Here is a 14278-nt window from a genome sequence, read left to right on the forward strand (position 1 = left end):
TGGAAGGCAGAGCAGAATCTTCTACTTGTCTGTAGCTGAAACCTAAATTCAGCAGCTTCTTTTTCACAGCATCTGCGTTGAAATGTATCTATCAGAAACTTCATAAGCACATCAAACACCGAGGGAAACACAAAGCAGATCGTTACTGAGAGGTTTTGAGTTAATCAGTTCCTCTTGACCTGTTTGTGTGGAGTGAATTCTGTGAGAGGAATCACCCTGCCAAACCAAACTGTAATGAAGTTCCTGCTGTCAGCAGATGAGCAAGAACAGCTGGAGTGGGAGAGTACAAGAATTATGCTGCTGGAGTGTTTTGCTGTTTCTGCTTTTATAATTTTCTAGGAAAATACAGCTAGAGGGGAGGAAATAAAAATGTAAAGAATTATTTGTGAGGTCCAGGAAAAGCCGAGCTGTTACACACACTGCATGTGTTGTCAGTATGTATTTATTTTTCCCTTTGTTAAAACTCCTTTCCTTTCACAGATCATGTCAAGGAGGGGGAATGTCCTCCCATTCTCATTCTTCTACTTCCTACTGTCATGGTCAATCTAGTGACAAGGCAGGTAAGAAACATCTTCCAAAGAGGATCCAAACCCATCCTGTTCCCATGCCTTTCACATTTTGTGTTTCATCCCTTTTCCTGTTAATACCAACCTTGTCCTATGACTTCCACATCTGCAATTGCAGCAGAGATTAAAACCATTCTCTATCAAAGCTCTTCATTTCAATGTGGTTTGGCTCCAGTTCCAGACACAGGCTGATCTCCTTTCCCATGCTTTTGCTCACAAATGGGTATTTAAATAGCGCATAAATAGAAATATCAGTGCTGCAAGATACTCTTGATTTCCCCATCAGAACAATCAATTCTTCTTTCTTTCCACAGGGCAGTCCAGAGTGTGTTAAGATACGACCGGTGCGTTGGGCTTCCCTGATCCACTCACTGCCATGGGAGCAGCCCAGCCCACAACAATTTCTGGGCTTCTCCTCAGATGATCTCCTTCTCCCTTTTCATGCTGTCCATCACTGCAATCACTGTGCCTACACACACATTCCTGCAGTGCACTCACTGCTCTGCTGCATGACAATGCCTCCAATAAAGCTTTACCTTTCTGCAACGCAAAGAAAACTCTGTGTCCAACCGTCTGTTTGGTTCATTAATATTGTATTTACGTTTAGGTGGAACAAGAGAGATAAACCTTCACAGAAAAATTAAGGTTGGGTGAATTATGTGCTATGGCCCTAAAGAAATGTGTGAATCCTAACTCAGTTGATGTCTGGATAAAATCCCGGAGATGAATCCACATTAAACTCAAGAGTGACACCTATGGGGAAGAGAAAGGGGGGGGGAACCCCTTTTTCATAGCTTATGTTCCAAGGGCTGTGTGAGTAGTTCAGTAGTTCAGCAGCTCAACTGAAAAATCAGCATCAATTACAAAATTTCATGAAAATTTTGTCAAATCAAACCCACTTTCCTTTGAGTGACTGAACAAGAAATCAATCCCATCCCAGCTTCTAGATGAGAGCTCTGTCTAATCTTGTTCGATAAAGCAAAAGGTCAGATCAGGAGATGAGTGAGGCGTATGAAAGAAGTTCTCCTACTAACTTAATGTTCAGTTGTTGGGATTATTCCTCCTGCTATGTTGGAAAATCTGGACTCAGGACTTTTATTTTCTAGTTCCATATGAAGGAGTGTGTTTCCTTATTCCATAAGGCCATTCCCAGCTCCGTGGCCGTGCAAGCTCTGGGTGGAGGATGGCAGAGTGCAGGCAAGGTTCAAACTTCCTAACCAAAACCATGCTCATGTTATTTGGGCTCAACAGAGGAAGGCGAAATATTTCAGTCATTTCAAACTTACAGATTGCATTTCAGCGTTTGGTTTGCAGGGCTGAGGAAGCTGCTGAACAGGGCTGGTCACATAGCAGGGGAGTGGCTCCACTGCCACCCTGTCCCAGACCCGGGTGGGTCTCACAAAGCTCATTGTTCCCTGAACAGCTCCTAAATCACGGACATTTCCTATCCCATCACACAGCTGTGCACTTGCACTTCGGTCTGCAAAGAGATCTGGGTCAGGCAAAACATGTCCGTTTTGGATAACAGGGTAGTTCTTAGTTTAAAAGGCATCAACTGTTCCATGTTACAATCCAAAGTTGAATTCTCAGTACAGTAGAAAAGAGATGAGTCAGAGTAACTATTTCCCTGGGAAACAAAGGAGGTTTGTAAAGTCAAAGCAGAAATACCTGTCCCTGGAGTCACGACAGGGCTCTCCTGCTCCTGTGCCAGTAACAGACTCTGCTCTGCCTTCCACTCCCTTTTACTTCTCCTATCAGCCAGTGCTGACCACCCCAAACCCCTCAGCATTAGGCAGCTACAATGGCCTTTGGGATCAAATACCTTCTTCGGCCACAGTTTAACTAGGAAGAATGTTTGTGATCCCAGAAAGGAGCCAACTGTGTTCTAGGCTGACTGTTGGGAACGCTCTCGAGTCTCCTGCTTCCCTTCTGCTCTTTTTTAGGTGGGGCACGCTGGCAATGCTGTGGTTGAGCCCAGTTCTGCTCCACTGGTGTGTCCCAGGAACCACAGAAATAGGTCCCACAGCTCCATACCACGGACAGGATTTATCTGTAGGTGATGGACAGCGTGTCCGTCTGGGTCGGCTCACACGGCATCGTCTGGTGGCAATTCAGGAAATATCCACTAGGATTTGTGACAGAAACTGTTCTAAACAGTTTCCAAATTAAATTCCAGCCTCAACCCTAAGACATGGTTTGGCCGAGGAAAGAACAGCTTAAAAACCAGTAAAATCGGCAGGTTTGTATTTTCGTTTCGCTCGGGAGGAGGGTGAGTCCAAAGGCGCTGTGTTTGACGGCCGGGCCTGCAGGGGGAGCTCGGTGCCACTCCCGCTTCCCAAGGCCCCAAATCCCGGGATCGTGGCATTGGGAGGGTTCGAGAGGCTCAGTTCTGGCTTCCCCCTGGATCAGGACGTACCTGCAGGATTAAGACCCACAGCACATGTTTCTTTTTGCAAAGGCAGCTCTTAGGTATGGACAGGAACGACAACCCACTGTGGCTCCTGGTGCCTTTGTGCACGCTCCTGCCAGGCCATGACACTCCTGGCCACAAGGAAATGGGACCACGGAGGTGACACAGCAGATTCCCCTCTCGGCCCACGAGGACTCAAGAAATGAGAAAAGGAATTCTGGCTCACTGTGCCTGTGACAAAAAGAGAGATGAGAGGGAGCTGCTCCTGTGATACTTCTCACATTTACCAGCCCACCATAACTGTGAAAAATAACAGCAGCCAAGTTAACCAAGTACGAGAATTCTTGCAGGAAAAATCCTTTCTCTCCATATTCCAATTAACAGTTTCTATTCTTTCACATCATACATAACACAATGGAGTGGTAATCCCAACAAACCTCAGAATTCTTTAAGTATTTCCACATTGTGTCCGTTCCATCCCTGGAAGTGTCCCAGGGATGGACGGGGCTTGGAGCAACCTGGGCTAGTGGAAGGTGTCCGTGCCTATGGCAGGGGGTGGGACTGGGTGGGCTTTAAGGTCCCTTCCAACCCAAACCATTCCATGATTCCGTGATGAAGGACAAGCACTCTCAGCCACACTGGGGCTGACTCTCAGAGCTGTTTTAGCAGCGCCTAAAGAGAGGTTTCTGCAGGCTGCAATTACTCCTAATAGCTCCGTTTGGGAGCCCACGCTCCGCGGCTCCGCCAAGCCTGGCTCCAGGGAACACCTTTCCCTGGCACACCCCTGTGCTCCCAGCCCTGGCTGGGATCAAAGGCACCCACAGCCTCAGTAATCAACATTTTCTTACAACATTCCCAATGTTAGTTCAGTTCTTTCCCACAACCCGATGTCGATAATTATGGCAGTACCCAAAAGTTCACAGCGATCACACGCGCGCAGAGATTTTAAACAAATGCCAACTACTCCTGTCTGTTGAAAATGTTAGAAATCATTTCACCAGTTCTTATGTTATTAAAGCTGAATCCATTAGGAAAGAGTGAAAAGGCACATTCCAGTCACTTGCTTTGGTGGCCTTGGGCTGCCCAAAATACAGACAACCGGCACAGACCTCAGTTTGTAATGAAAGGAAGATTTAAAGCTGAATTGGGGTGTCAGAGGCTGGTGGAAAACCACAGCTCTCAGTTAAGGCAACAGCCAGGAGTGCCCAGGGAGGGACCTGCCTGGTACACACAAACACAGGGAAAATGCTCCTGGTTGAAAGTGGCACAAAGTGTTGAGAGTAGCCAGAAATCCCCTTCTCCTCCCCTAAAGGTGTGTGGCCAGCCAGGGCAGCCAGAGCCAGGGCTCCCAAGGGCTTTCTGTGGGCTGACAGTTGCCATGAGAACCACGTGTTTACAAACACCTCCCTGGCAGCAGCTCCCAAACTGGAGGCTCCAGGACTGGCCCTCCCAGAGCAACAGCTGGACTTTCTCACTAAGCCCGAGAGATTGGGAGACTCCGAGAATTCCTCTCGAGCAAAACCGAGTATGAAACCGCCTGTAGGATTGGGAAAGCCCAAATCCAAGGATCCATCAGGAGGGCACTGAGAGAGCTCCTTGTTTTCAAATCCAGAACATGTGTTTAAGGCTTGCACAGTAAAATCTCAGCCCTTACTGGAAGCCGTGGTTTATCACCATGATCAGAATATATTCTTATGAAATTAGCAAGAGAAATAATAATCTATAATTCTGTGAGTACAAATACGTGTGTATAGACATAAATATATGAGCACATAGGTAGAAATAACACACATACAAATGTTTTACAGAATAAAGCAGCTCAGCTCTGCTACGAGCCCCATCTACTCTCTGTTTCTCCCAAATCCGGGACGCACTTTTGAGTAGGAATTTTCCACGTGGCCTATGGGAAGATCCCTGTGATAGTTCCAGGCCTCCTCCCTCGCTGTGACTGCACTGACGTGGCCAGAGCCCAACACCCAGAGCTCCCCCAGCCCGGGGCAGGCTCAGTCTGCCGGGGTTTGGCAGAGCCTCTGTGCTGCCTGCACAAACCTGACTTCTGGAACACGGCCTCCCGGCCCTTGGATGCTTGGCTCTTAAATAATAGTTTCCAGCCCCATCATACCTTGCTGAGATTTACCAGCCAGATAACAGGTTAAAGGAAGTGTAAAAGTACATCCAGTGAGTTGTCTTTCACTCCTCAGGGCTTGGTGCCCAGCTGAGCCTTCCTTCCCACACAGTCTTTAATCACACGATAAGAAAATCTGTTTTATTTTCCTGTCTCAGGTACTTTAGTCCTTTATGTGCTTTATCGTTAGAGTTCTGGACTGATAAAGACTTTAAAGCTGTTTATGTTTCTAGGGTAACAGGGACAATAATGAGGCTTTTCCACACCACAGCCAGTTTCAAGGATTTGCCAAGTATTTACACTGCTCGCAATTACTGAAGTGCTTGAGCTCTTCAGGATCTTTTATGTATTTTCCTCATACTAATCAATTAAAATATTCTATAAATGGCAACCACGGAGAAATTAAATTCTGTAGCTCTGCAGGAGCCTGGGCAGGAATGGTTCCAGTTCAGCTCAAATTATTGATCCCTCATTTCTCTTCTGCCATGAACGACCCAGAGCCCTGGACAGAAATGGTTTGTCCTGTGTCTTACTCTCCTCATTTCTGTTAACAGAGAACCCTTACATGACCTTATTTCTCACCCCTTTCAATGCAGAAATTGTGCGTTCCCACACGCATTTCCCTTCACCACATTCCCTCTACTTTGCAAAAATAGTCATTTTGAGCAAGTTCCCACTGTTGCTCTGCTCTTCCCTCCCCTTCCCCAACCGCTCCCAGCCGTGTGTGCACGTGCTGGGACCTGCCCCTTCAGCACAGAAACATCCTTGTCTCTGAATCTGTTGGCACATTCGGGGACTGTATGGCAATGCCAGCTTTGTGAGGATTAAGGGAAAAGATTAATGATGGGCTATAAAAGGCAGACAGGTGAGAAATGTATTCTGGGCAGACATTCACCACAGTTACCTTGCTACGAGCTGCAGATCAGAGCCTGTTGTCATTGGTTCCTCCCACAAGGAAGTTTAAAGAAAAAAATACGGAATTTTGTGTTTGAATTAAAGAGCTGCAAATGTTTCATGCCTGTGGTCTTCAAAAGGGAAGAAAAACATCCCAAGCTGGGATCTTAAGAGGGCCTGTGGCACAATCATTTGTGGCCTGTGGCAGCCAAAGTTTGGATGAGCAAGAGAAGAGATGGAGACTAAAAACGTGGATGTGAAAAGGCAGCACATTATCACTGATGGAAGCAGAGGCAGAAAGGAATAATTGCCAGAAGGAACAAACAGTTAAAAATTTAAAAGGTAGATTCAGAATAATAACTCTACATTGCTCATTCATCCACAGAAGCATCACTGGAATTGCAGCCACCAACAAAGCTGGTTAAAATGTTAATATAACTGAAATTGCATTAGCAACTCCTGGTAGCAAATACAGCAGGATGTGAGAAGAGAGAAGGATATGCCAGAGTCACTCTGGCAAGAAAAAAGAGTTTACAGTTAACAAAACTACCCTGAAACAACAATAACGATTTTATAAGGCAGAGCTCATAAAAGTAAAGCAGAATCCAGTCCCAGGCAGGAGCTTGGGCGTGACTGGATGACTTTGCTTGAAAAAATGTGTCTCCCTTCCCCTCTGATAAGGTGCAGATAAAGGAAAATCCCTGTGCTGACCATTCCTTACAGGGGAAAAGCTGAGCCTACAATAAATTAGGTTTATGGTACTGGGAGAAAATGAGACCTACGCAGAATGCTAAAAGCACATTTTTTCACTGGCCATACTAAAGGCTTTTCCATGTTCTCACCTTAAAGGAGTCTCTACAAAAACAAACACATGCAGCCATTGAGGTAAAACAGAGATGGAAGTTAAAAGAAAAAAACAAAACCTTTCTGGAAACTTAAAATTCAGTTTTAGCACAAATACTGTGTGAGGGACTGATTTGGTACTAGCAGCTTATTTGGTGGTACAAATCAGGTTAATCCATTTGACAGTGTATCCCAAGCCTTTCCTCTCCTGACATTTTCAGCTGTACTTCCAAACTGCCACAAAGAACTGCAGTTCATTCTTTGGGAGATTCTTCCCTGCCAGCCAATGCAAACCCACCGTGCCTGCAGTACCTGATCAATACTCTGCCAGTGTAACACATGGTGATTGCTGCTTTTACTCAAGGTTTGTGGAGGGAGTGCAGAGGCCTTCCAGATCCACATTTTCACGAGTTGGATCATAAAACAGATATACATTTCATTTTGCAAAACCCAGAACTACACTGCTTTGAGTTCCTGACGTGAGAGTCCAGGGAATGCTGGAGGAGTATCTAAGGGAAGGACATTCCTTTCTCCTTGCAGCAGGAGACTAATCTCAAAAAGGACACACTGGGATTTATTCTCCTTTCAGCTTCTTGCACTTCTGTTCAGTGCAGAAAAGCACATGGACTGATGTTCTTTGTGCTCTAACTATGGAGTTGGGTATTTAAGGATAAAATAACTGTTCTCCTGCAGCTTTCTCTCTGTCTGCAGGCAGACTGCAGCCTCCTGACACCACCATTCACCTGTTCACAGCCCTTGGAACAGTTACTGGCCAGGCAGGTTTGTCCCACCCGGGGCTGAATAGGACATTCAGGTCTCTGGGAGGAAGGACCATCGTTTCTCTGGCAGCAGCACTGGCCCTGTGGCTCTGAGGAGAGGCTGCACAGCTTCACTGTGCAGGTGGAGAGCTCTCTACAGAGAGGAAAGAACTCAGCTCAGTGTCCAGGGCTGAAGTGTGGCACACATCCTGTGTGTATCCAGTGATTTATTCCAGCCCTGAGTCACTGCATGGTTCCTGATAAAGGTGATACAGGTGCTGTTTGTTCTTCCCGTGTGCTGTTTGTTCTTCCCCTCCCTGAAGCTGCCCCACAGTTTGACACCTCTGTACACAGGGAGTGCAGCTCTATTGTGTGGCCTGAAATAACTGGAGCATTTTTCATGGGCATAGAAAGGCCTGGCTGCTCCTGAGAGCTGCAAATGCTGCCAGGACAGCACTCCCTCTGTGTCCAAAGCACTTCTGGGGAGCTCCAGAACTCTGAAGGGAGCGAGAAGGAAGGAGAGTGGAAGGAAGGCTGTGAGTATCCCCTTGTGTGTTAGGGATGCTTAGAGAGGAGCTTGCAGTAGCAAAAGCTTTTGAAAATCCATCTTTCATAACAGAAGACTTGAAAATTTTAGAAATAACATTTTCATGACTCTCAAAGACCAGAAGACGAAGTGATTCTGTTTCTTCTCATCACTTCTCTCTTCGAGCAGCAATCAAAGGACTCAGTGTATAATCAGACACTTGTTTCTCCCCACTCCCCAGGTACTCAGAGTTGTTAGTACTTCTCTTTGCTACAAATGCAGCCATGGCTGCTTCAGAAGGATTCTTGTGTCTGCAGAAAACCAGACTCTCAGGTGCAGCAGGTTCTCTGTCAGCCCAAACAGAACGGAGAGCAAAGAAAGAAACAGAGAAAATGTCACTTCTGAAAGAAAAATTTGTCTCAAGGGAAATGAGGAAAACAGAGGGGTAGGAACAGGTTTTGTCCACGTCCACACCAGCTCGGCTCCTTTCAAGCTCTGTTATCAGGCTGAATCACTCTGTTAAAACTCTTTCATGAGATTACACAAGAAAGTCTTTGTGTGAGTCCCTCTGATCGTGGTGCTGGTGGGGCCGTGCACTCCCACCCCTTTGTTTCCATGCAGGTAAACTCTGACCAGGTGTAGGAATGCTCCCCTCAGCATGGAGACGCCTCCTCCAAATCCCACCTTTTGCTTCAAGAGGCGGTGGTCAGGGGGAGGAATCGCCTCCCGTGTGTGGAGGTGTTTGGGAAGGAATCAGCCCACTCCACAGCCACTGACCAATAAGGGAATTGCCGTGTTGGCAGAGGGCTGAGGGCTGATAAATTCCACGGGTCTCAGATAACACGTTCTGGAGACAACTCCCATTGTCACCGGCTTAAAAGCAGTGAGGTGGGGGAGCAGGGCACAGTCCTGCCTCGGGATCAGGAACCTGTGAGTACAGCTTGGTTTTCCAAGGTCCTTGGTTTTCCTCGCCATGGCCAGTTACAGCTTCAGGCAAACCAGCTCTTCCGTGGTCGGGGGACCTGTCGGCTCCTCGCTCCGGTTCGGCGGCAGCTTCAGGGCCCCCAGCATCCACGGGGGCTCCGGGGGCAGGGGCGTGTCCGTGTCCTCGGCCAGGTTTGTCTCCTCGGGCCTGGGAAGCGGCCTGGGGGGAGGCTACGGAGGCAGCTTTAGCAGCAGCTTTAGCTATGGGGGCGGCCTGGGAGGCGACGGGCTCCTGTCAGGAAATGAGAAGGCGACCATGCAAAGCCTGAACGACCGCCTGGCGTCCTACCTGGAGAAGGTGCGCGCGCTGGAGGACGCCAACGCCGACCTCGAAACTAAAATCCGAACCTGGTACCAAAAACAAGGGCCAAGCCCAGCTCGGGACTACAGCTCTTATTTCAAGACTATTGAGGACCTTCGAGACAAGGTAGGTGTTAATATTTACCAAAAACCATCTTTGACTTGCTCTTAAGAAGCAGAGCATGAAAACCCAAAGAGCGAACCTTCCCTAGGGAGCCCCCAGAGGGCCTTGCAGGGAGGTGAGATGGATGTGCAAGGAATGGGCGGGGGATAAAGAAAATGTCAGTAGGGAATTATCTGCTTTTTAAATGTTAGCCAGGAGAAGGCACAAACCAGTCAGTGTGGGATGTCTGAGTACTTAACTCTCTGATAGTGTTTGCTTTTGTACACACACACGTACATACACACATGCTGGTCAGGTACACACTTGTGACCAGTTAATGTACATATCACCATATATAAACTGGTATATAAAGAGAACCAAGCAGTGACAGCAACCTGCTTGTCTCTGTACCTCTCACCTGCCATAAATCTTGAAAACCCTTAGAGGCCCCATCATATTGCTTTAACAATGAGAATAAAAATGGGCTAAGGACAATTTCTCTTTCATCTTCCTCCTACTTAACCTTGGAATGGAGATAAAAGCACTGGAACATTTGGCATAGGGAAGAAGGAAGCAGCAGACACGAAGTAATCAATGCCATATATAAATGCAGGATTTGCCCCAAGAGCCCATGGGTACCTGATAACAGATTGCTGAGGTGATACACACCCTGCAAAACACAGGCAGTCGCTGATTAAACTATGTAAATAAATCAAAGAAAACTTGAGGTTTAGTTTTCGGAGTTCAGCCTGGAGTTCATGACCGCTCCCATGCAGGTTCCTGCCCCTCCTGCAACCCATCCACCTTCAATCCTGATTTAGAATCTGAGCTCTGCTGAAGGCAGAGCTGGCAATGAGACCTTTTCCCTTCAGCATTCTTTTCCCACCTTTCTTTCACTCCCCTTCATTAAGAGAGGGAAAATGTTGCTCCAGCTGTTTTTGTGGCTGACCTTTTGAGTTTTAGAAGTGGCAGGCAAAGACATGCTTTCCAGGTAAAACTGTACAGGGATTCGTCCTAAATAAACAATATTTCCTTTAGAGGCTTTCATGATGCATTAAAAGAATAAATAAACACTATCCTGGGTGTTCTAGGAAATAAAAATGTGTTCCAAGATGGTACCTCTAAGTCCTCTCCCCCTAAGCCAGCCCATAATTTTGTCTTACAGTGGAGAGAGTCTTGAGAGAAGTGGCTTTTCTCCCTAAAGCCATTTCACACACCAGACTCAAGGATATGTCCAAAGCTGCCAATCCTGGCAGAAGTCCATGATAAATCTGTGCAATGTGTTTGCTGCAAATCATTGATTCTTCCCTACACCTCTGTTTGTAGTAGCTACAGATGAAATAGAGTCTTCACTCATCTGCAGAGCAGGGAGGCAGAGAACACTTGTTTCAGCCCCAGCAATGAGCTCCCTTTGTTTGCAGATCCTTGATGCCACCGTCGACAACGCCAGGATTGTGCTGCAGATTGACAATGCCAGGCTGGCTGCCGATGACTTCAAAACCAAGTGAGTCGTTTTGGAGAGGGGAAAGGTCTCGTGAGTAGGCAAAACCCCCTGCTGAGCCAAAGGGCAATGAAACAAGAACAGAATGGCCATAAAACTCCCATGTGAACACTGGTTTGATCCTGTCTGTGCAGCTCAGCCCTTCATGTATTTGCTAAGAGCACCATCTGCACCACATAAATCCTACAAACCCAAACACATTCACATAAAATAATGTGTTTCTTGTGGGCTGGTTAATCGGCGAACCTGAACGGGCTTGTTTTGCCTTCTGAAGGTTTGAAACTGAGCAGGGGCTTCGCCAGAGCGTGGAGGCCGACATCAACGGCCTGCGCCGCGTCCTGGACGAGCTGACCCTGGCCAGAGCCGACCTGGAGCTGCAGATCGAGAACCTGAAGGAGGAGCTGGCCTACCTGAGGAAGAACCACGAGGAGGTAAAACCCAGGAAACGAACTGAAAGTGGCACTATAGAGACAGCCTGTGGAGATGTGGAGTCCCTCAGGATTGCCCTGGGGTCTCCAGCGGTGAGGAAAAGATTTCCGTGTAGGTTGGGACCCCCCCGCCAGTACTTCAGGGCAGTCAGTCAGCCTTAGCCCTTGAAGAAAGAACAGGAGGTTCATAATGTTTTCAGTGATGATTGTGCCCTCTTTTGTCTCCTCTTCCATCCCCACAGGAGATGAGTGCCCTGAGAGGACAGGTAGCCGGTCAGGTCAGTGTGGAACTGGACTCTGCTCCAGGCATTGACCTGGCCAAGATCCTGGCGGATATGAGGGACCAGTATGAACAAATGGCTGACAAGAACAGGAAGGATGCTGAGGCCTGGTTCCACAGCAAGGTAACCCCCTCCATACTGTGCAAATACTGACCAAAAAACCCATAAAAGAAACAAGTACTAAAAGGCACAGAAAGCTGCTGTGACAGCCCTACACTGCCCATCCTTCTCACGTGGTGTTTTCCCTGTCTCAGACCGAGGAGCTGAACCGGGAGGTGGCCATTAACACCGAACAACTGCAGAGCAGCAAGTCCGAGGTCACTGACCTGAGGCGCAGCCTGCAAGGGCTGGAGATCGAGCTGCAGTCCCAGCTCAGCATGGTACGTCCAGCTCTGCACTGCCTGACCCCCCCCACACTGACATGGGCCCGTACTGCCCTCCCTCCACGGGGTCCTGTACGTGGCACCAGCCCCTCTGTGGTTCCCCCCGGCAGAAAGCGGCGCTGGAAAGCACCTTGGCCGACACGGAAGCGCGTTACGGGGCGCAGCTGGCGCAGATCCAGGGGCTGGTTGGCAGCATGGAGGCACAGCTGGCGGAGCTCCGAGCTGAGATGGAGCGCCAGAACACCGAGTACAAGATCCTCATGGATATCAAGACTCGGCTGGAGCAAGAGATCGCGACTTACAGACAGCTGCTGGAAGGCCAGGAGTCCCAGTAAGAACCTTTTTTCTGACCCTGCCGCGGTGCTCACTTGCCACAGCACCTCAGTAAACACAACTGCCAACACTCCTGGGGACCTACAGTTAGTAACAAATTAATTGTTTTGGACCCTGGTGGAAGTAGAAATGTTACAGCTCCCATTTACATGAGATGAGACCTCAGAGAGTTTCTAAAGGGGAAGACATAGGAGATTAAGTGTAACTTAACAATTAGAGTGATCAGCTGCTTCACAGTCAGGAAAAGCGCAGTTAATAATGTTTTACAGGGTATAAAAATTAAGAACAAATTCCCATAAACTTCCTGTTGACAGGCAGAGAGCTTTTACGCCCCAGGAATCAGTGTGGAAGGAAATACTGTAAAGAGAAGGCAGTGAGGCTGGCCCTGCTCAGGCCCTGAGTCACCCCACAGCTCTCTGTCATCTCACACAGCCTCCAGGAGGGAAAAAATGAGGCAGGGGTGGAAAGGTTTTGATTTCCTCTATTCCTCCTTTTCCATAGTTGTCTTTTCCCAATGTAGTTGTTTAAAAATATATTTCTTACAACAACTCCCTCTCCCTGGCTGAGAAGGAGCACAGGGAGATGGGTATCCCTGCTCTGACTGCACCACAATGTACCTGACTGACAGAGAATTTGCTCTCATCCATCCTTGTCTCACACAGCATTTCATGTATTCACTGTTCTCTGTGTTCAGCTGTTCTCTCTTTGTTCCACAGGATGTTTGGCTCCCTTTCAGGAACTCCTGGTAAGAATTCTTGCTCTCTCAGGAGAAGCTTTATTTTATAAAAGGAAATACACATAACTCTGGTAGTTTGGTCCTTTCTAGAGATGGGTCTGCATTGATTTGCCACAGAAAAAAATCTAATAAGTAACAAATGATGTCTCTGACTAGAATTGAACAAATTTCAGCCATTAAAAGATGTCAGACATGAGGAAAAAAAATCCCAGACTGCTACAGTAAAGGCAAAGTAAAGCACAAAACACTTAATCATTTCCCCAGATGAAAGGACACGGGAATTGAAGCTTGGCCAGCTCAGGGGAATTGCAGGAACATGCCACTAAAACCTGCCTTGAGCTGTTAAAGGTCAGCAGTATCTTAAAAGGGATGAGTCAAATCCAGGAGATGGAGAGGAAAAGTTCTGAGAGAAGGGAATGAGAGACGAGGCCCAAGCCAAGCTCAGTGCCCGCCACAGAGTGGGCTCGTGTGAGCTGGGCTTAAATAATTGCTGTTCCTTCTTTCCATGTTGTTGCAGACAAAAGAGACAAGCGGGGAGATGGGAAACAGCAGTGAGGATCCTCCAGAGGTCATCTACAAAGTGAGAAAAAACAGACAGCACATGGGGATTGAGACGGAGAGGAATCACTCTGAACTGCTGGAAACGACTTTTAAAGCACAGAAAGTTCTTGGGCACACAAAGTTCAGGCAGCTACACTCACAAACTGGTGATTCAGTTGCAAATAGAGTCAGCTTTGCAATTATTTCTAGGTCTTGCATGTACTGAATTGCTGCATCTGCTCAAATAAAGATGATCTTCTTGCAATCTCTGCTTCTTTGGAGTTATTGTGATATTTCAGTGCAGTTTGGCTTTACTCAGGCAGGAATTAGCCAGGCAGCCTCCCCGAGAGGGGAGTGCTCACAGTGTGGGGGTGGCTTGGGCTCCATCCTGATTCCTTCTGTCTCCTCTTGCTGGCAGGAGCTCAGAATAAGGAGGCAACAGCATCCCCAGCCCCTCAGCAGGGCACACAAGAGTGACTCAGGTTTTTAACTACAACACTGAGCACTCTGCAGAGCAGGGGCAGTGGGATGGGAAGTGATTCCAGAGAGCAGCAGGAGCTGGGAGAC

General features: G+C 47.6%; 1 protein-coding gene across 1 annotated transcript; it reads left to right on the forward strand.

Moving 5' to 3' along the window:
* The first annotated feature begins 8797 nt into the window (after positions 1 to 8797).
* Positions 8798 to 13968, forward strand: LOC113958261 (keratin, type I cytoskeletal 19). The gene is made up of 8 exons (XM_027666379.1): positions 8798 to 9533; positions 10931 to 11013; positions 11285 to 11441; positions 11681 to 11842; positions 11974 to 12099; positions 12213 to 12433; positions 13152 to 13180; positions 13689 to 13968. The coding sequence occupies exons 1-8, from the start codon at positions 9096 to 9098 to the stop codon at positions 13724 to 13726; spliced, it is 1254 nt and encodes a 417-aa protein (XP_027522180.1). The 5' UTR covers positions 8798 to 9095; the 3' UTR covers positions 13727 to 13968.
* The last annotated feature ends 310 nt before the right edge of the window (positions 13969 to 14278 follow it).

This window comes from Corapipo altera, unplaced genomic scaffold, assembly GCF_003945725.1.
Source record: "Corapipo altera isolate COAL_440 unplaced genomic scaffold, ASM394572v1 200, whole genome shotgun sequence".
Lineage (NCBI taxonomy): Eukaryota > Metazoa > Chordata > Aves > Passeriformes > Pipridae > Corapipo > Corapipo altera.

Coding starts and splice junctions, on each gene's coding strand:
- LOC113958261 (XM_027666379.1), top strand. CDS start 9,096: ATGGCCAGTTACAGCTTCAGGCAAACCAGCTCTTCCGTGGTCGGGGGA. Junction 11,442..11,680: donor TGAGGAAGAACCACGAGGAG/GTAAAACCCAGG, acceptor CCATCCCCACAG/GAGATGAGTGCCCTGAGAGG. Junction 12,100..12,212: donor TGCAGTCCCAGCTCAGCATG/GTACGTCCAGCT, acceptor TCCCCCCGGCAG/AAAGCGGCGCTGGAAAGCAC.